Below are 21838 nucleotides of genomic sequence, written 5' to 3'. Positions count from 1 at the left end.
GACTGTCCACACTCAGAATGGTTCTGTTGTGAGGTTGCTATTTATGGGGGAAATGCTGGGGACATGTCCTTAAAACTGATTAAGTGGTTCCTCCTACAACCTTTACAATATTTGGAGGTTCATCTCATTCACAAAATGGTCCAATGAACTGTCCATTGAAAGTTTTTTTTAAGGAACCAAGCGAACACTGGCAAATGTACACTTACCTGCCACTTTATTAGGTACACCTTGCTAGTAAAAGCTTGGACCCCCTTTTGCCTTCAGAACTGTCTTAATTCTTCATGGCAGACTTTCGACAAGGTGTTGGAAACGTTCCTCAGAGATTTTGGTTGATTATTTGAGTTCCTGTTGTCTTTCTATCATCTGGAACCAGTCTGCCCATTATCCTCTGACCTCTCACATCAACAAGGCATTTTGGTCCACACAACTGACCGCTCACTGGATGTTTCCTCTTTCTCTGACCGTTCTCTGTAAACCCTAGAGATGGTTGTGCGTGAAAATCCCAGTAGATCAGCAGTTTCTGAAATACTCAGACCAGCCCGTCTGGCACCAACAACCACGCCACGTTCAAAGTCCCTTAAATCCCCTTTCTTCCCCGTTCTGATGCTCGGCCTGCACTTCAGCAAGTTGTCTTGACCGCCTCTACAGGCCTAAATGCACTGAGTTGTGGCCGTGTGATTGGCTGATTAGCTATTTGTGTTAACAAGCAATTGAACATGTGGTTTGATCTACCCTTAAACCAGCGCATGAGCAGCTATAGAGCACTTTGCTGCAGGCCGTGCGCACAAATTAGAAATTCAAAGCTCAACGGAAGCTCAGCGGGGCATCTGGAGCAGATTCAATGGTAATTTGTACCACTAAACGTGAGGAAAATAGACTAACATCAGTTCTTTGTGTACTTATTCTTATACGGAGAGACGTGGTTATTATCATTAGACTCAGTGATGCGTCCTAATTAAGTAATGTTGACGGTCAACTTTGGCTGTTCACTTGTTGTGGTTAACTCGTTGTCGGTTTAGTCAGTCAGGTTAGCTTAGGCTAGATTTGATTGATAGTGAGGCAGATTCGCAGTGAAGATAACAGCCGCTATGTTTTCTTTAGGTTTCTGGATCTCAGATAATCAGGAATGAGTTAAGCAGTTATGTGTCTTCACTTGGTTCAGCTAAGCGAGGTGAACTAACAGAAGGTTAACATGTTAGAGTGGCTTAAAGGTAAGTAAACCTATTAAAACTGTTACAAGCTAAAGTTTAGAACTGTTTCAAGCTTGACACCAAACCCTTTTTGGTGCTATATAGAACCAATTTTATAAGGGTTATATAGAACCAAATACAACATCAACATTTCTCCATCAGTCTGAAGAAACATTTCACCACGTGAAGAAACCCACAACCATGCAGATGGCCCTTTGAGTGTTCGCATTTCTATGTAGAACCATCGTCTTTACTAAAGAACCCTTGAAGAACCATCTTTTTTAAGTGCATTTGTACAATGTCAAAGAAGTTCTTTATAGAGCCGTAGACAACACGTTCTCACATTCTCCGTCAATCTAAAAAAACATTTCACCATGCAAAGAATCGTTGAAGCATGAAGCAGTTCCATATAGAACTCGTGGTCCTAAATAGAACCATTGTCTTTACTAAAGAACCCTTGAAGGGCCTGGGATAGTTCAGCTTCAAGATGATTTCTAACTTTTTATGGTTTACTATATATTTCTGATGTTTCGAACGATGTACTGGGTGAGGCCACTCAGGGCACACAATAATATCTAGCAGTGTCTCAATCAATAACCCTTATATGCATATCCAAAGGTTTTTTTCTATGTACAGTATCGCCTGACCTAAAAACATAACAGAGCTGCCTGTGGTCCCAATGTCAGAGGTTCTTTTAGTGATTATTATTGTTTGCAGGGGAACTACTGAAAGTTTTTCTTTCAGTCTCTTGTAAAAAAAAAAACAGTTAACTGTAACAATAAACTGCTCTTATTCCATCGGTGTGAATAAAATATGGTAATGCATTGCCTGCGGCTCATATTCTAGACATGAGTGTAGATCCCAAACTGAAACGATACTGAAAGTGTAAATTCATATGCGAGGGCGTTGCCATTTCATGCATTTTTTGCTTTGTCCTTGCTCCCAGCACTTTTCCACACAAAGTGCCACCCATATGTGAGGTGTAAGACTGGGAAAAGTGCCCACTGCCCTGAGCAGCTCCACAAGGAGTGACCCTCCGCTCCTCAGCTGCACGATCGGCACTCAGCCCTCACACCTCTGAAGGGGGGCAGCGTGCCGGACGTAACCTGAGCTGCGAGGAAGCCACCGAAAAGAGTAAATACCTCTACAGTCAAGGTGTTTCCTATACATATACACACACATCCATATCCTCACAAAGAATGTAACTGATGCTCGGAGGCCATTGAACGCCATTATAATTGACCTCGCCATTGTGTGCCTTGTGAATGGGACGGTTACCCAAGAAGCCTCATGTTGGTCTAGGTACATTCGCTTTGAACATTTCGCAGACACAAAGGGGCAGCCAGGAGAGGCACGAAGATGAGAGGACTCGATCGTGCCCTTTCAGTTTTTCTTTGACACTGCGAAGAAAGACAAGTGGACAATGCTGTCTAATAAGCTGTTCATACTCCTTTATCACATTATATCCTTAGGCCCGGGGCTAGTATTTACAGTATAATCAAAGGCTTTGTTGGGCAAAGAGTTGGATCATAATGGCTTTTTTATAGCTGCGTTTACCAGAATGATTTCCGCATTGAGGCAGCCTTGCACGCCTCCTCTATTCTATCTTGTTAAGAGTGTTTTAACCTTCACTCACACAAACGTTCAGAAACACCACGCCTGGACATTGGCCAGTTTTGAGCGTTGTGCTGTTTGAAAGAAAAACATGAGCTATGCGTGGTGAATGACATACCACATGCGGTAAGGACAGACTCAGAGTTATCTCTTCTACACTGATATGCATCATGGTTGGGGGGGGGGGGGCAGCAGTGCAGACAGCAGTTCACAGGCACTTATGCATTATTCATTGCATTTATTCATCGTCTCGCATGACATTTTCTATTATTTTGCAGGCTTGCTCAGATAATGATCAGTCTAAAAAGGCACCAGAGCTTTTTTACCTCTGTGGTGCATCCACAGGTGTGTGCATGGTGGAGGGGGGGGGGGTAGTGAGGTTCCTCAGGCTGTCTGCCATTAAAATTTTATACAGTCTCTTAAAGTTGAGATCCAAGTGGTCCTTTTGTGGCTGGAGGAGCCAACTGATGCCTGATGCACCTGCATTCATGGTGCATGTGTGGGTTTGGGGAGGTTAACTTGAAAGTTTTTACATGGAGAGGGACGTCTTGTTTCTCCTGTTGTCTCGCTTCTCACTTATATTTTGAGTGCATCTTGGCCCTCAAACCATGTTTCTCTCTCTCTCTCTCTCTCTCCCTCTCTCTCTCTCTCTCTCTCTCCCTCTCTCTCTCTCCTTGTTGCTCAGTCTCACAGCAGATGGAGAGTACGGCCTAGTTTTAGCTTTTGTTCCGCAGTCCCCAGAGAGTCCGAGCCCTTTTTCGGCCTCCGACTCTCCTTATCTCATATGAAATTCAGATACTTTTCTTTGCAACTAGATAAACTACAGCAGTGACTGTACAATCCTTTGCCTGATCCCTGACTAAAGAGTGCAAATTCTGACACTTTCACTGCAGGAAAAAAGAAATAAAGGCACAAAATATGCAGAACATCCAAATGTCTGTGTATTCTGCACAAAGCAATAAAGGCATGAAGGCATTCTGCACATTTAATTTGAAATTCAAAGCAAACAGAAGCTGCTGGAGAAAGACACATTCTCAAAACAGTGGCACAAACACAGGTTTATATCATAGGTTACTAGTCGATTCTCTTGACTGTAGAAGGTAAAGTTCGCGGAAAGTCCTAAAACATTGCTGCCTTATCTAATATAGGGTGGCGTAACAGAAGAGCCTACGTGAACTTTAACGCATGGACGTGATATTTAACCTAAGAACTGATCAAATAAACACCTGTTGACTGCCTTACGGAGAACAGGTGAACGCGCATGCGCAGTGAAGACTGAACGCGTTTGTTTATGTTTTTCTCCAACGCCCCGCGCTCAATATTTAATGAGAGTGAAACCTCAGCGCGTGCAAGCCTCGCAGCTGTTATTACAACACGACGCGCACGTGCGGGGCAATGAGGACGCTTTTTTTCATTGAGCAGGAGAGAAATAACGCAGCGAGGCGTGAGTAACGTTACAAAAATCACAAATAATAAAAATACATACCATAGGTCTTTTGTTATTAACAGAAAATAACGTGTTACTGTAAAACAAACGAAAAACAAAGTTAAAAATGAAAGGAAATAAAACGAATAACGGCTGCATTTTATAGGTTTTAACATAAAAGATCGTTGCGTCGTTTGAAGAGCAGACAAATCATTTGGACGCGAACGTCTTGGTTCCACGCTGTGTTAGAACAGCTGCGGTTACAGTAGAGAGAAGATGCGCGTGGACGAGAGCGTTTGGTGGTTGTCTTTCGCCGCTGACGAGCCGTTACAGCGCCTGCTGTCACTGTGAGAGGCTGGAGCGCAGAGCTTGTGGTCCTGAAATTTGAGCTGATCGGCGGTTCGAGGGTCGCGGGTGTCAGGGCGGCGCAGATGGCCGCGCTCCTGCGGAAGATAAAGGTATATGGATAAAAGCTGTAAATAATTGAAGATGCAGCGCGCGTGCATGATATTGCCTTTTATTATCCGTGTTAATCTGGAGAGGGATCTCGGAGTCAGAGCACAGCTGATTGGCTGAGAGCTGGATGGGACACACAACAGCGCTCATCAATAATTTGTAGGCTTTTCCAGTGAAGTGTTTGGAAAATGAGACGGAAAAAAAAAACTTTGGAAAATTATCAGGCAGGTAATAAAAAAAACAACAACAACAGAAACAGAAACGCGGAGAACCTGAGGAGGAAAAACGAAATAAAATCAGAAGAAACGAAAACAACAACGAAACTTTCTCTTCGTGCCAAAGAGCCAAAACGCGCTCAGACTCATCCAGCGCGGCTCGTGCATCCATTGTAAACACGCGTGTATGTGTGTGCGTGAGGGAGAGAGAGAGAGAGAGAGAGAGAGAGAGAGAGAGAGAGAGAGAAGGCGCGTGTGTGCCTCGCTCTCTGTATGCGGGTCCTGAGGGAGCGCTGCTCGCGCGGCGTGTTCGGGCGGCTCGCGCGCTCGCCAGCTGCCAGCGCGTGCTGCAGTCAGGACACCCAACACCCCGCGCGCCACGGGACTCACACACTCACACACAGAGTGAGCGGCAAAGTGAGCGCGCGCGCGTCTAAGAGCCTTCAGAGCGACGTCACCAGCGCAGAAACGCCGCTCAGCTCAGCAGCATCTGCAGAGCGAGGAGGAGAAGGCCAGGCCTGACTTTAACAACAACGCTCAAACAACAGGAAAACAACAACAACAACAACACCACAATAATAATAATAATAATAATAATAATAATAATAATTATAGGCAACGAACTAAACCAATACACACGCCAGCGGGCATTTAGATCAATAAACACGCTATTGCGTTAGAAATGGTGCAGTTTGGGGCTTTACGGCTTCTTTTAAGTTAGATAAAGTTTCCTTTCTTCTACTTTTTGAGGCCGCTTGAACAGCCAGGAAACGAACTCATGAATCTGGAGTTTTTTTGGCATTTCAGGGTTTATAAAACTAAAACAGTAAACCGTTTGCAGCAACACTGACAGCTTCTGCTGCGCATCCCAAAGTCCAGCGCTGAGCGCTTCGCCCGTCAGTCCTTCGGCTCGTGCTTATCTACCTTTCTAATCTAAAGCTGATGTCGAGCGTTCGTCGCCTCCTGACAATCATTTCTGCCATCGGGGTGTTTGTAAACGACTGCTGGTGTTCTGGCTCATCTAACAGGTCTCTACATACTACACGGCTTTTCTGTCTCTGCATTCAGTCCAGATACAATCAGATGGCTTGTTGTGTGCCTGCCATTCCCGTTTCGTGCTGCATGTTGGAATGATTTGTCTTTCATGAAAACTGTTTTAGGAGACGAACTGTCTCAATTGATCACAATCAGGACCCACTCGTGGATCATCGAGGTGACGCTGCTGCAGGCCTGCTGTCACCAAAGCTCTCAGAGAAATGAAATCGGACCTAAAAGCGCTCCAAGCACACCGACACGCGCATTGTTCAGTTTATATTTTTTTATTCCAAAATCATTTAAAACATAAAGCATGTGGCAAATTCTCTAATTTCCAAATAAAATAACAAAACATAAGTGAAACAAAATGAATAAATAAACCACTTAAGCAGAAGCCAAAAAAAACAAAAAAAAACAAACAACCTCGCATTGAAATCCATTATTCAAAAGCAACAAATATACAAAACATCTAATGGCTCCTATTAAATATCTTCATCAAATTGGCATGACTAGGCTACGTAAAAACAAAACAAAAGTCCTCCCGTTACAAAAGCGTGTTCCTCAAGCCTATGGCCCGTGTTTAAAGTGCAAGTAAACTTTAGAAGTCGCAGATTCTTTACAGAGCTCAGAAACAAATCACCAGCAACCGGGTTCTGTCAAAAGCTCACGTGAGCATAAAAACGAGTGTCATGTTTATGGAAGACAGTTCTTTGCGTGACTTTCGAGCCCATGGCACTGCTGCGCGGTGGCGTGGTGGGGTTTGTGTTTTTTGTATTTTGTATGTTATGGAAAGGCAAAAAATTATTTCTGTTGGCGAAAGAGTCTTTGAAAACAACAATAACAGCGCATTTTAAATTCTCAAGAGCAATTGTAAAACAGTCACACGGAAACTCGAAGCGGCCTGGTTGTGGAAAAGAACGGAGCGACCGTCGTTTTCGTTTCCCACCCGTATTCCGGCAAGACGCTCTGTCGAGTCCGAAGCGCTGGCCAGTTGTAGCGAAAGCAGCGGTGCACTGCGACCAATCCCAGCGCGAGGGGGCGTGGCTGGTCTCAATACGGGTGGGAAACAGACGGCGCGCTTTTCCAAACTCCCGAACTCCAAGCCCCTCGATTGACACGAAAAATGCAGGCCTCTCTCCGCGGTCGCTCATCAGAGTCTGCGTCAGTGTTTCTCTTCAGAACGCTCCGTGCCCGAGCGCCCTCAGCTCGCTGAGCTCGTCCTCGCTGGGCAGTTCGGCGTGAGCTTCGTCAGAGTCGCTGAAGTGGGAGCGCGGGGACAGCTCTCCGTCGCTGCGGCCTGCGCGCGCCTCGTCCTCGCGCCTCAGCGCCGCTGGTGGCACCTGCGATGTGCCGGGCGCGCGCAACAGGTCGGCGAGCGCGCTGATGTAGATCTGTGCCATCTGCAGAGTCTCGTACTTAGAGAGCTTCTTGTCGTTGTCCAGCGCCGGGATGACGCTGCGCAACTCGTCAAAGGCGTGATTGAGGCCGTGCATGCGCCGCCGCTCGCGCGCGTTGGCTGCGATGCGCCGCTGCTTCTGCACAGCTGTGCTGCTGCCCGGCTTGGCCGCGGGAGGGCTCGAAGAGGTGCGGTTTGAGCGCGGCGGGTGGGCGGCGCGTGGCGCAGGCGCGGGGGCAAGCCAGGCGCGCGCCTCAGCGACATACGGGAGCGCGCTCGCGGCTCCGTCCAGCCCGTCTGCGTTCATTCCCGCGCTGGTGTCCTCAAACAGTTCTCAGAGTCCAAAGCTGGTGGCGTTTGTGGCAGGTGTGTATTTGTGGGTGGCGTGTGTGCGCGCGTGTGTGTGTGTATGGGAGTATGTGTGCGCGTGAGAGAGGGGTACGCGTGTCTCCTCGCACCTGCCGCTCGCGCTCCGTCCACAGGAGGATTTCTTTACTGGTGTCTCAGGGCGACGCGGCCGGTTTAAAAGCGGCACGCGCCTGGGAGCCCCCCTCCTCGAGCCGGTCGCGTGGCGCTTTGACCAATAAGAGCGCGCGGGGCAGGCGCGTGTGGGCGGCCAATGAGAAGGCGAGAGGGGCCAGTGCGCGTAAAAGCGGGTTTGTAAAACCTGTTTAAGGAAAGTGGGGGTGTCGCACACGCACAGGAACGGGAGAGCGCGAGCAGAGCGACACACACACACACACACACACAAACTTTACAAAAGTGTGGTGTGTTTGTGTGTGAGACTGAAAAGAAGTGTGTCACTGTATGCTGTTACTCCAGGTGTGTGTGTGATGATACTAGAGTCTAAAGGCGCTCACAGTGTTGAGGCTGTATGAGTCCCTGCAGTGCTGAAGTGTTGAGTGAAGTCAGTATGAGTGGCTGCAGTGCTGAAGTGTTGAGTGAAGTCTGTATGAGTCCCTGCAGTGCTGAAGTGTTGAGTGAAGTCTGTATGAGTGACTGCAGTGCTGAAGTGTTGAGTGAAGTCTGTATGAGTCCCTGCAGTGCTGAAGTGTTGAGTGAAGTCAGTATGAGTCCCTGCAGTGCTGAAGTGTTGAGTGAAGTCTGTATGAGTCCCTGCAGTGCTGAAGTGTTGAGTGAAGTCTGTATGAGTGACTGCAGTGCTGAAGTGTTGAGTGAAGTCTGTATGAGTGACTGCAGTGCTGAAGTGTTGAGTGAAGTCTGTATGAGTGACTGCAGTGCTGAATGGTTGAATGAAGTCTGTATGAGTGACTGCAGTGCTGAAGTGTTGAGTGAAGTCTGTATCAGTCCCTGCAGTGCTGAAGTGTTGAGCGAAGTCTGTATGAGTCCCTGCAGTGCTGAAGTGTTGAGTGAAGTCTGTATAAGTGACTGCAGTGCTGAAGTGTTGAGTGAAGTCTGTATGAGTCCCTGCAGTGCTGAAGTGTTGAGTGAAGTCTGTATGAGTGACTGCAAGGCTGAAGTTTTGAGTGAAGTCTGTATGAGTCCCTGCAGTGCTGAAGTGTTGAGTGAAGTCTGTATGAGTCCCTGCAGTGCTGAAGTGTTGAGTGAAGTCTGTATGAGTCACTGCAGTGCTGAAGTGTTGAGTGAAGTCTGTATGAGTCCCTGCAGTGCTGAAGTGTTGAGTGAAGTCAGTATGAGTGACTGCAGTGCTGAAGTGTTGAGTGAAGTCTGTATGAGTCCCTGCAGTGCTGAAGTGTTGAGTGAAGTCTGTATGAGTCACTGCAGTGCTGAAGTGTTGAGAGAAGTCTGTATGAGTCACTGCAGTGCTGAAGTGTTGAGTGAAGTCTGTATGAGTCCCTGCAGTGCTGAAGTGTTGAGTGAAGTCAGTATGAGTGACTGCAGTGCTGAAGTGTTGAGTGAAGTCTGTATGAGTCCCTGCAGTGCTGAAGTGTTGAGTGAAGTCTGTATGAGTCGCTGCAGTGCTGAAGTGTTGAGTGAAGTCTGTATGAGTCCCTGCAGTGCTGAAGTGTTGAGTGAAGTCAGTATGAGTTCCTGCAGTGCTGAAGTGTTGAGTGAAGTCTGTATGAGTCCCTGCAGTGCTGAAGTGTTGAGTGAAGTCAGTATGAGTCCCTGCAGTGCTGAAGTGTTGAGTGAAGTCTGTATGAGTCCCTGCAGTGCTGAAGTGTTGAGTGAAGTCTGTATGAGTCCCTGCAGTGCTGAAGTGTTGAGTGAAGTCTGTATGAGTCCTTGCAGTGCTGAAGTGTTGAGTAAAGTCTGTATGAGTGACTGCAGTACTGAAGTGTTGAGTGAAGTCTTTATGAGTCCCTGCAGTGCTGAAGTGTTGAGTGAAGTCTGTATGAGTGACTGCAGTGCTGAAGTGTTGAGTGAAGTCAGTATGAGTCCCTGCAGTGCTGAAGTGTTGAGTGAAGTCTGTATGAGTCCCTGCAGTGCTGAAGTGTTGAGTGAAGTCAGTATGAGTTCCTGCAGTGCTGAAGTGTTGAGTGAAGTCTGTATGAGTGACTGCAGTGCTGAAGTGTTGAGTGAAGTCTGTATGAGTCCCTGCGGTGCTGAAGTGTTGAGTGAAGTCAGTATGAGTTCCTGCAGTGCTGAAGTGTTGAGTGAAGTCTGTATGAGTCCCTGCAGTGCTGAAGTGTTGAGTGAAGTCTGTATGAGTCCCTGCAGTGCTGAAGTGTTGAGTGAAGTCAGTATGAGTCCCTGCAGTGCTGAAGTGTTGAGTGAAGTCTGTATGAGTGACTGCAGTACTGAAGTGTTGAGTGAAGTCTTTATGAGTCCCTGCAGTGCTGAAGTGTTGAGTGAAGTCAGTATGAGTCCCTGCAGTGCTGAAGTGTTGAGTGAAGTCTGTATGAGTCCCTGCAGTGCTGAAGTGTTGAGTGAAGTCTGTATGAGTCCCTGCAGTGCTGAAGTGTTGAGTGAAGTCTGTATGAGTCGCTGCAGTGCTGAAGTGTTGAGTGAAGTCAGTATGAGTCCCTGCAGTGCTGAAGTGTTGAGTGAAGTCAGTATGAGTGACTGCAGTACTGAAGTGTTGAGTGAAGTCTTTATGAGTCCCTGCAGTGCTGAAGTGTTGAGTGAAGTCAGTATGAGTCCCTGCAGTGCTGAAGTGTTGAGTGAAGTCTGTATGAGTCCCTGCAGTGCTGAAGTGTTGAGTGAAGTCAGTATGAGTTCCTGCAGTGCTGAAGTGTTGAGTGAAGTCTGTATGAGTCCCTGCAGTGCTGAAGTGTTGAGTGAAGTCTGTATGAGTCCCTGCAGTGCTGAAGTGTTGAGTGAAGTCTGTATGAGTCACTGCACTGCGACACTTTCTGCTCTTCTTTTATGATTTTTCAAACCTCCCTTTTACTTTTTCACCTCCATCTGACAGAAAAGTTTAAAATGACCTGCAGTAAATAATATTTTGTAGCATATGAGGAAATGGGACACTTTCCAAACAGTATTATTATTATTAGTAGTAGTAATTTTACATAACTCAAAGAAAGACTAGTGGGTGTGAATATTTTTTTTATTTGCATTATTTAAAATACTCATAATTAAACAATGCCTAAAGATGTATAAAGATCTGTACAATTTATTACTTATTCATATATTTATTTGTATAGCCTCCATACTGAGAGTTAGACGTTAGATTTTCTTGAGTCTTTATACTCGAATCATAATAATAATAATAATATAAATAATAATATTAATAATAAAATAATACATTTCGTTGCTTTGTTGTTATTTTTTGCTGTGATAACAACAATAATAATAATTATTATTATAATTACTATTATTATTTCAGTTAATTAATCTGAATAAAAAAAATACTTCATTTTTTTTGTTGATAATAATAATAATAATAATAATAATAATAATAATAATAATAATAATAATATTTATTATTATTGACGATGCCAAATAATGTGACTGGAAGAACACGCTGAAAGAGCTTTTAGCACAAATTAATCGATACATTAACGAATAAAATTCCGCTGCGTCATATTAAACCAGCTTTTGGACTGAAATCCTGACTCCGTAAGAGCGAAGTGGTTGTATGTTTACATGTTTCTGTATCTGCTCATATTAAATAATAATGCTGTGAAGACGAACTCGCGCAGTTCCTCGTTTCTGCCCCTAAAAGGCCGCGAGCCGCGCGCTCCTCCATTTATTCATGAGTCTGAGAGCTGCGCTCGCGCTCTGGCGCCTGAGCGCAGTCCAACTGGAGCCCCATCCAGCCAGCCCGCGCGGGCTGCAGGAGTTTCCTAAAGCAAACAACAGGTTGGATATTGTTGCTGTCCATTATTAAAGTGTCCCAAACACAAAGGCGACTCTCTGTTCCATTGGACACGCCTGGGGAGCCTTTGGAAAGTGGGCACAGAGTGAATCTCCGCGGGGCTTCAGCGCGGTGGAGTCTGCAGGCTGCCCGCTTCATTCCTGTCTCCTGGGAAACACACAGATATGGAGGAGCGCGATAGAGGAGCTATATATTACCTGCAGTGACAACAGCAACAGTACAAGCACAACAATGCATTAATAATTATTATTAACCACTGCAGTGTGTCTAATAGACTAATTCATTAGGAGATATCCATCAGAAGCAAAACGACTCACCTCGTCGTCTGAAGGAGTTCATGTCTGTGAGCTTTTTAAAAAATTGAAATAGCTGATTTTCCTGCTGGAATCTGCACGCTGTTCCAACAGAAAGAGACTGAAATCCTGCTGGGTGCACATGTGTCTGTCTGTCTGTCTGTCTGTCTGTCTGCCTCAGGCAGCAGCAGAGCAGCCACAGTGCTCAAAGGATTACAGGCGACATCCAGTGGACACTAAGAGCCTTTACACCAGTGCAAATAAGACTTAAACGCCCAGAATACTGAGCACAACACCAAAAGCAGACAAAGAAGAATAAGCAGCAGAAGAAAGGGTGGCCTGATGCTGAAAGGCCCATGGGAGTACCAGAAATAACCAAAAGTTCTACTATTAATGGTTTTCACAACCAAGGAAGATTCTAAGATCTATTAAAATAACCAGTACAACTTCGAAATGAATCGATTTTATTTACAAACATAAATGATAAGGCAAGTTTGAATAACGTGACCATAAGGGGAATATTGTTAATGCACTTTTCAGTAGCAGGCCCTCATAAACAGCAGCTAAATCCTTATCTAGTAGCTCCTTGATGACTGTTATTCATATTGACATATGAAATTAGTATAACTAATAATTAGAAATGATCAAACTTTATTATCGGGAATTTACTTAGTAGCGTAAAAGCAATGAATAGTAATTATGAATGAACCACTTGCGTCTTGCACTGAGTAATTATTTACTATCTTACTACCCGACATCTGATAAAACGTCCTGAATGCTTAGGTAATCATTATTAAGTGGTTATAAATGAATAAACTTGAATTGGTCTCGTGTTACCAAGTCTTTAATTATTTGGGAGTCACTAAGTGAATATTGAAATAATTGATCATTAAAATAGATCATAAAATCTATATACTCATGAGCTACTATTAAGTAGGGATTACTTGGCTATTCATAGGAGCCTGTTACATATAAGTGTTATCCTAACAGATATGTATATATATATATATATATATATATAAAAATATAAGCATGCTCATTGAAGAACTTGGCCTTTTGAAGCATGTGGGACGCGACTGGCGGGGCAGCCTTGGCTTTTCTCTACTCACTCAAGCATGATGTGATCTGCTGCTGTGCTATTCTGTGTGTCTCTGAGGGCATGACGTCTGGTGCACACGGTCAATGATCAGCCAAAGGCAAACACTTTGTCCAGGGTACCTGTGGTGTGTTTAAAACTTGTTGCATAGAAATCTGAGAATCTCTGCAGAGTCAAAAGTGAGTAAAATGCAACAGCACAGAGGACATCACAACTCATATTAAACATACCCAAGCCTAAAACAGGCCTAAACCAAGTCTTCTGATAGAGCAAAGACAACTAAACCCACTGTAGAAAACATGTTTATTAGACAAATTATACACAGAAAGCTTTGCCACTTGTAACAGAGGCCTCAGTTTGTTCCATTTGAATAATATGCAACACATACAACAAAATAGGCCTATATTAAATACTGTACATTATAATCAGTCGAAAATGATCAAGTAAATCCTGTACATACTATGTAAGAAATTAAAAATGTTACAGGCTTAGCAAGTTGTACATGCTTTTTTTTCGTATGGAAAATAACTTGCCTTCATTAATCCAGAACTCAACATGAAATGAAGCCAAAATCTGAAAATGCCTCACCAACTGGGACTGTGGAGAACTCAATTAGTGCAATGGTGTCTAACGCGATGCTCGGCTTTTTATGTTAAACTCTATATCTTCTCTTTAATCCAACCAAAAAATTATCTCCATGTAAAATATACATTTTAACGTCTTCTCATTTATACTAAATAAAAATCTTGAAATTGATACTAAACAAAAATTGTTCCTATTGTCATTCAGTAGCCATAGCTTAAGAAAAGTACATCTAGAATGCTGTCGTCAAAAAACACTGTTGCTGTTCTCTACACACGACGTTTGGCGAATTAGTCTGAGGATAACAAAACTGAAAGCTCATTCTAAACAACTAACATTAGTAATATTAATACAGTGTTAGTGAAAACTGTTTGGATGGTTTTTTTTTTTGTGTTTTTCTTTTTAAACTTCTCAAAATGTTTTTTTTTTTAACCTGTCATCACACTTTGATGGCCTTGTTTTAACAATTAGCACTTAAAAAAAAGTTAGATAAATATTACCCCTTAACATTTATGAAACAAAATAGAAAGTTATTTCAAGGAATTCCCCCCCAAAATGACCACTGCGTCTGCTTTCGGGATGGCCTGCTGTAGGTTTGAGGACGCATGGCGAAGGATTAAAAAGAGCCCTCCATCTAAGGCTTGTGTCGAGAATCCCTTTGAAAGTTTGAAAGCTCTTTCTCTTCTTGACCCCCGAAAACTGCGGCACGTATTAGCCATAAGCCGGTGGTCCACGCAATGAGGCTATTGTACAAAATGTAGTTGGTCAAACCCAGGCGTACAGCTGCGAAAGAGGAAACACAAAAAAAGCTTTCCATGACTTAATGATGCAAACCAGTGTAAGATGATGGCACTGAAGCAATTTCAAAACTTATATAAGTAAACAAAAAAAAAACAAACAAAAAAAAAAAACAAGAAAGAAAACAACAGACAGCACTGATCTTTTTTTTTTCTTGTTTAAACTTTCTGACCAGACACATTCCACACATTTTAAGATTTGTTATACTTCAAACAAAGTCAGTAAAACACATTTAGAAGCCTTAGCTGCATCCCCTCCTTCTACACTTGGACTTGTCAATGTGTTTTGTTTTGATTCAGTCTTTTTCTTATTCAGAGTGTCCCATGTGTGTATGAAGGAGCCCGGTGGGTGTAGTGCCATTGGTCACAGCTCACTCTTAAAAGTTGCCATTAACCAAGCTCCCAGTCCAGTGTGAACTGAGAATTAGGCTAGGCGAGACTTCTTGAACAAGCCTCAAGTTATTGCGGGTCTGTAGGTCACTCTGCAAAGTGCAATGATTTTTTTTTCCTCTCATTTTGTCCAGAAACAAAAAAAAATGTAAACATCCCATGGTTGTAAGGTTCATATAAGTCTTTTTCTTTTTACGCTCTCTCCAAAACACTCAAACTTCAAATATGGATAAAAACAAAAAAAAAAAGAAAGTTACAGTCATTTTTGTTCACATTGAGAGATCTCCAACTGACCACAACGACAAGAAAGAAACCAAACACCTTCCTCATCCTCAACAGGGAGGTGAATTCAGGCAGGACCACCACCCCCAACATTTCTGCCAGCCAGAAAAAGTGGGGAAAAAAAAGGAAAAAGGGATGACTGAAAAAAAGACAGGTATTTACATTTCCATATTCTCTTCTGTGTGTTTTTATTTTTTTGTTGTTTTTTTTTTTTGTTTGTTTGTTTTTTCCATTCTTCTGGGGTCCTGGTGGTCTTTTATATGGAGGTGCCCCTGTCTGGGTCATTACCGTAGCTGAAGCTGGGTGCTGGTGTGGGCTGGTAAGGGATGCTGGACATGGTCTTGATGGGACTGCGGAAGAAGCCGCCATTAGGCGCCCGCTGGCGGAAGGGCCCGGCACCCCGCTGATCTGGCACGGCCCCATAGGCGAAACCGGCGGCTGCTTTGGCCGACAGGCTGCGGCTCAGCGTCTGGATCTGCTCGGGGATGAAGGTGGTGGTGGTGATGTGAGTGTTGCGGAAGTCGCTGATCTGCTCCAGCGCCTGCCGGGCGGCTGGCAGGGAGTCCATGTCCAGGGGTGTTAAGTCGATGGAGGAGGCAGAGAACTGCTTGTGGGGGCTCTCGTCCTCCGTGCACAGGCTGTTGACCCGCCGGTGGAGGTGCTCCAGGTCAATCTCCTTGTCGTCCTGTTTGGGGAGGTAGGGGGTTGGAAAGATAGGAGTAGTGGAGCAGGGAAGGGGGGCAGGGGGATTGGGAGTCAGAGGAGGAAATAAGGAGAGAGAGAAAGAAAGACAGAAGAGGAGGAGGGGTGAGGGTTGTTACAGGAGCAGAAGAGGACAGAAGAGGTAACAGGTATAAAGTGAGGAGAGTGGGGAAAGTGTGTGATCATAAGAGAAGAAACAGAGGAGGATGGGTTAGCGTGGCATGGAACCAGCGTGGTTAGCCGACAGGGAGAAAGGAAGGAGTGAGAGGATGGGTTTAGCACGGATGGAGAGTTACCAAGATTTACGTTGGGAAGGAAATTGCAATAGATCAGGTGGGAATTGCAACAGATGGAGTTAAGTAGTGAAATGGAGTTCAAGTGAAGTTTGTGATTGCAGCGTGAGCAGCATGATCAAATGAGGATGAGAAGGGAGGCACAGAAAAATGATAAATGCTGAGCTGTAGTAAGAAAGGTATATGGGCATGTTTCTATAAGGGGCAAGTAACACTGCTTTGTAGTATTGTCCTAATTCCTAGCTACACACTCAGAGACTGAACACATTACTACAGTACTACACTCTTAAAAATAAAGGTTCCTAAAGAGAACCTCCTAAGGAGAACATTCTTACATTATTTGGAGGTTCTTTCAATTTTAAAAACAGTTCTTCACACAAGCACTTCTCATTTACTTAAAGAGCCATCTAGTGAAAGATTCTTTAGGGCAGTGGTTCCCAAAGCAGCTCTCAGGGCCAACAGCTGGTACAGTCTATTGCTCTGTTCCATCTGGGGCTCCCTGAGGACCAGTGTGGGAACCACTGCTTTAGTACCTTCTATAGCAGGATTTCTTAATCCTGCTCCTGGCGACCCACAGCACTGCAGTTTCATATTCCCTGCCCGAGCCCACCTTATTCTGCTTAAGGAGGGCTCCATAATCAGTCGGTGAGCTTGCAATAAGGAATACTTGAAATGTGCAGGGCTGTGGGTCACCAGGAGCAGGATTAAGAAGCATGGTGCTCTAGAATCTTTCCATCTTTGGTTTGTCACCTACCAAAGCACCTGTATTTTTAAAAGTGTGCACCACAGAAATATGAATACAATGCTTTGTAACATTCCTACTGTTAAAACTTGTGTTGGGTGGAGAATTCTAGCTATTGTAGAATTATGGCCTAGGTAACAGCATCATCTGCTGTTTCTCCCAGGCATATTAAACATTCACACTCTCAGGATGCTGGCCTTTCAGAGGGGAGAGTTTCAAGTGCAATCCTAGGCCTATGTCCAGTAGTAGCAGCCAAACAGACCCTGAGTATAGGGAGGGGGAGAGGTGGGTCTGGCTGGGCTGGGGTTGGAATTCCACTGTAAGCCTCATATTTCCAAGTTGTGCAGGGCAAAGTGTGGGGGACTTGTGGGTACCTGATCTCAAGAGCAATGGGCTTTATACAATGGGGAAAAAAGTGAGGCAGAGAAGATCCAACGAGTCATCACACTTCAAAGTGATAGTTTGGCCAGAATATACAATTTTCCCCGTACCTCAAAAGTAGCTGATTCACCAAGACATGTTTTGTTGCCAAAAAACAACTTAAATCCAGACAAACGTAAGCCTACTAAACACTCAGTGTCGGGAATGTCGTAAGTAAATCTATTTGAGGTTATTTAACACTCTAATGCGGTTCGAGGCAAGGGTTTGATGATTTAACTTCAGACATCAAACATGTCTTGGCTGACTGTATATTTTTGGGTAAAGGGGGAAAATTGTAAATTTGACTTTTCCCCAAAATATCCCTTTAAGTGTGAGTGTGCAGAGGAAGATTATGCTTTTGCTTTTTGCTTTTGAAATAAAAAAAATAGCACAGATTGGTTTTTAAAAATCATCTTATAATAATCTCAAAATATATTAAATCTCACATACACACACACACCAATTTTAAAACTTATTTATAGACCCTTTCTCAAGTGTATTTGTTGTCCTATATGATTATATCTCTTTTTTGCTTCTTCTGACGGAAATCAACACTTCTCGAGGTCAGAGAATTGATTGGCACAGAAGACTGAGTAGAGGATTGAGTACTGTTCAGTGACCTTGATCATAAGTGAACCATTGAATGCCAAACATTTAGATAAAACATTTTTTTTTTGTTTTTTATGAATTTATTGTTTTGTATTTTTGCACTGCTGTATTTATCTTAGGTGTATGTAAGACAGACTGTTGGTCAGTTCATTGAACAATGTATCTGTTACTTGTTTAGGGAGTATGTTCCACAACCTACGTGTGCTGGAGGCTTGCTGAATGAAGAGAGAGGGCCGTCAGTGTTGGCAGAAGACGGTTCGCGATGGGATGGCGAACGTGTGGCGCAGGGTGGAGTCCAGAGGTGTGGCGCAGCATGCAGGCGACAGGTGATTGGATGAAGGCCTGAGTGTGAGTGTGATGTCACTCTGTGGCTCGTGGCACGGCTCATCCTGTCTAACAGATGGCCCGTCAGCCTGCGTCTGCACAGCCACAAGCCGGTCCACGAGCCGCAGGAGGACAGAGGGATGGAGACAGACGGACGCACGGGCGAGCAGACAGACGGACGGATGGAGCAGGCAAATGGGAGGACGAGAAAGAGGTTGTTTGAGAGAGGTGGGGGAATGAGTAGAGAAAGACAAACAAACAAATAGTCAGCACACAGATTTGGCTTTTTTTTGCTCTTTTCTAAGTCCAACGAGCCAGATACCTGGAAAGGTGAGATGGTAAAAATGGCATTTTTTCATTTCTCTCCCTCGCCCGCTTTAACCCTTCAACACAGAGTACTTATCTACAAAACAAAACAAAAATAAAAAACAAAAACAAATAAAAGAATGCCGTTGTTTCAGCCGGAGACAGTAAATCTCACATGACTTTTTTTTGGCTTTTTCTGACAGAAATCACACATTTCTCGAGGTCAGAGTAATGGTCAACACAGAAGATTGTGTGGCGTTCAGCAACCTTTGCAATTTGGAAACTCGTTTTTAGTTCACAGAAAATTTACTCTTACTTTTCAGAAAAAGCCTTGAAAAGGAAGAGTAGAGAAACTGGTCCTTTAACCCCTTCAACTGTGAGCTTATTACTGAGCCAGACATACATTCGTGAGACAGAGTAAATGAAATGTGGATGTTATACTTTGGCAATATAAGGGGTTAAATAAGCTGACCAAGATCACACTGATGTTCTAAAAATCCTTAGAGGCAATGCTGGACTCCACATAATCGCAACAGCAATGACACAGCAGACATTCGAGGGGAAGGGGCAGTTGCTTTTTCTTTTTTTTTTTCTGTCAGGCACATGAAGAGGACACAGCTTGGCCAGTGGCATAGCTTGTTCATCACACCGTGCGTTCTCTGGTTTTATGGATCCGATTGACCATCTCTCTCCTCACTACTAGCAGGTGGTGCTCTGAGAAAAACATGGCTTGTTCAAAAGAGGCAGAATGTGCTTTGATGATTTGTCATATCGAATCAACTCACACCAAGAGAGAGAGGCGGCCAAGAGATCACAGAAAAGCAGAGAGAGAGGAAAAAGGGACAGGCTAACACCATGACATATGCAATGTGTGTGAGTGTGTGTGTGTGTGTGTGTGTGTGTGTGTGTGTGTGTGCACACATGTTCAGAGACAGAGACACAAACATAAAAATTTGTTCTACTGTTTCGGTGTTAGCACAGGTGTCAAGAGTTATTATAGCAGGAAACAAAGAAAGCTGTCAGGACGGGTTAGGAATGTATGAAAGCCCATTCCCACCAAAGAGTGAATGTGTTTTGTTCTGTTTGTGGCAACCGTAGGTCAAAACATTGACTCATAAGTATCTTGAAATAATGACTTATTTTCTCAAAATACTGACTAAATATCTCAAATAATAACCATTTTCTCAAAATACTGACTTAGTTTAGTTCTTAGCATTTAAAAACAATGACTTTTTTCCTTAAAATACTGACATACGATCTTGAAATTATGATTTAGTTTGTAAAAATACTGACTAAATATCTTGAACTAGTGACATACTTTGAGAGGCGACACAAAGCTGAAATAATCCGTTGTTTAATTCCACGAAAGTAAGTTTTTGGGATAAAAAGTAATTGTTATAAGATATTAAGTCAGTATTTGTAGAAAACATCATTATTTTGAGATACAACATGAACACCTGGTCATACTGCTGTCAGAAACAGAGGAGAAAACAATCAGTGCAATTTTTATTTTCCTCTGTCTGGAAGGAATAGGCTTCCACAGAGAGACAATGTTTAGATGCAGAGGCACATTTAGAAATTAAGGTGTTACATTATGCCCATGAAAAAAAAACCAAAAACTGATGCATACAATGAAAAATGAGAGTTTAAAAAATTATGAAATACGTCTAAGCAAATACTTGACACATTACTGATGTCCTTAGTGTGACGGTAACGGCAACGTCATGGCAATGTGTTAGAAATGGGCTTTAATCTCAGCTTTTCTCTTTCGCCCTCTGCCAATCAGTTCCCTGCTAATATTAAAACCAATTGATCATTCGAGTGTGAGTGGTGTGCTCAGCTGTGTGTCCGTGTGTGTGTGTTTCGCCCGTCAGTGAGCCCTGACTGGCTTCAAGCGTGATGGAACCTTCTGGAAGAGCGCACTGAAGAATGGAGCCGCCTCAACGCGATCGCGCCGCAGGAGCAGAGAGGAGGTTCAAGTGTGACAGTCGACCTTCTGAAAGCCACTTTAGAAATCCTCACAAGAAATCAGCTTCCGTTTCACCTTATGCTGATAATCATATCAAGGACGGCTATTAATTACCTTTCAAGCACCTATGCTTATGCGTACACTTCACAATAATCAGAGCACACCGGCCCTTTTGCCAGAAAATGTACTCTAAATATTTTAGCCATACACTTGTAAATAAATGTACACAGCCAACACATGAGCTGTCAACATATGACAGTGAGATTAATATGATGTTTGTCAGTATGCTGTCCTTAATCCAGGAATAAAGACAACACAATAAATAAATCTCAAGCCAGAATGCTTACTTTAAAAGGCCAATGAAAACAGATACAGTCAGGTCCAAAGTATGAGACCATAACAAATTATTATTAATAAATCTGGAATTGTTTTTTTCTTTTTTTTAACGAGAGCTGGAAATAAGCAACAGAAAGTTTCAAGAATTTTCAAAAATGTGAAACAAAAGTTAGGACTAGTAAAAGCAATGAGAAATATTCACTATGTTAAACACATTTTTGGTGCTGGCCATGTTGGGGCCTTTGTACGAAAAAAGGCAGATTTTTTTTAGTTCTTTCTCTTTTGTTGAAGCTTTCGAGTTCAGACGACTCTAAGGTGGACTTATCAGAGGCTTTTGCAGAAATGTTTGATGTCTGCAGTGCTCTGTTGTATTCTATTGTTTTTGTAAGATTTGTCTTATTTATTTATTTAAACATACATATTTTATCTTCAAATTCATTATCCGACGCACCCTAGCCACTCCAGCAGCTCTGTGCCTGTGGAGTGGTCAGTGGGTCAGTGGCCTGAGGACAGAGTCATAACAGAGATGGCGGGAGGGGGGGCTGCTCCGGTCATTGCTGTGTGTGGTGGGGTGGTGTGCGGCCTGCTGCTTCTGCTGGCAGATGAAAGCTGTTAGGAAGGCAGGGGAGAGGGCGGCTCAAGGCCGGACCCAAACCGCGCTCACTGATCAAAAAACAGCCTGGAGGGTGGGCTGTTGTTTTTTCATTCTTTACACCTTTGTTTTTCATCTAGAACCATGAACAAAAAGTGTTTGCATGCACTGCCTGTGGTGTTGGGGGCCTCTATGGCTAGGCTTATTCGGATGCCATGGCAGACGAGTGAGGTCAGCGTATGAGAAGGGACTTGGACTTGATGGACGTGAGTAGGCTGTATTGTATTGAGTGGGTTGTACTGAAGTATTGACTGGAAGAGACAAACACCTGCAACCTGACATCTGAGAGGGTGATGAGGAGCCATTAGAGTTAAATCATTCTGTGAGACAGAAGCAGTTCAGGTGTTGTGGGCTTTTAACAGCAGAAGTCTTTCCCCCTGTCTTGTACACTGCTTCAATTTGGACTAATTGGCCTGCAGTTGACGTTATAAATGGACAGTGTAGCAAAATGGATCGTGTCATTTAGA

At 43.7% G+C, this 21838-nt stretch overlaps 2 protein-coding genes across 4 annotated transcripts in view; both read right to left on the bottom strand.

Moving 5' to 3' along the window:
• Positions 1–6259: 6259 nt before the first annotated feature.
• Positions 6260–7806, bottom strand: atoh1a (atonal bHLH transcription factor 1a). The gene has a single exon (XM_017714796.2). It carries the CDS (start codon positions 7637–7639, stop codon positions 7112–7114), a length of 528 nt encoding a protein of 175 aa, XP_017570285.1. The 5' UTR covers positions 7640–7806; the 3' UTR covers positions 6260–7111.
• A 5450-nt stretch (positions 7807–13256) lies between these two features.
• The window catches only part of grid2 (glutamate receptor, ionotropic, delta 2), a 652613-nt gene continuing 644031 nt past the window's right edge, over positions 13257–21838 (bottom strand). Inside the window, exons 16-17 of one of the 3 annotated variants that reach the window (XM_017712845.2) lie at positions 17984–18203; positions 15569–15703 (exon numbers count right to left, since the gene is read on the bottom strand). In XM_017712845.2, the coding sequence (XP_017568334.1) occupies positions 18021–18203 (183 nt within the window). In that variant the 3' untranslated portion in view covers positions 15569–15703; positions 17984–18020. Of the gene's footprint in view, positions 15704–17983; positions 18204–18430; positions 18512–21838 lie in introns of all 3 variants that reach the window. The other 2 variants (XR_001858518.2, XM_017712844.2) reach the window with 2 other exon arrangements.

The sequence above is a fragment of the Pygocentrus nattereri genome, chromosome 28 (assembly GCF_015220715.1).
Source record: "Pygocentrus nattereri isolate fPygNat1 chromosome 28, fPygNat1.pri, whole genome shotgun sequence".
Taxonomy (NCBI): Eukaryota; Metazoa; Chordata; class Actinopteri; order Characiformes; family Serrasalmidae; genus Pygocentrus; species Pygocentrus nattereri.
Note: the sequence above shows the minus strand (reverse complement) of the source record. Positions and strands in the feature narration are given on the sequence as shown.

Coding starts and splice junctions, on each gene's coding strand:
- atoh1a (XM_017714796.2), bottom strand. CDS start 7,639: ATGAACGCAGACGGGCTGGACGGAGCCGCGAGCGCGCTCCCGTATGTC.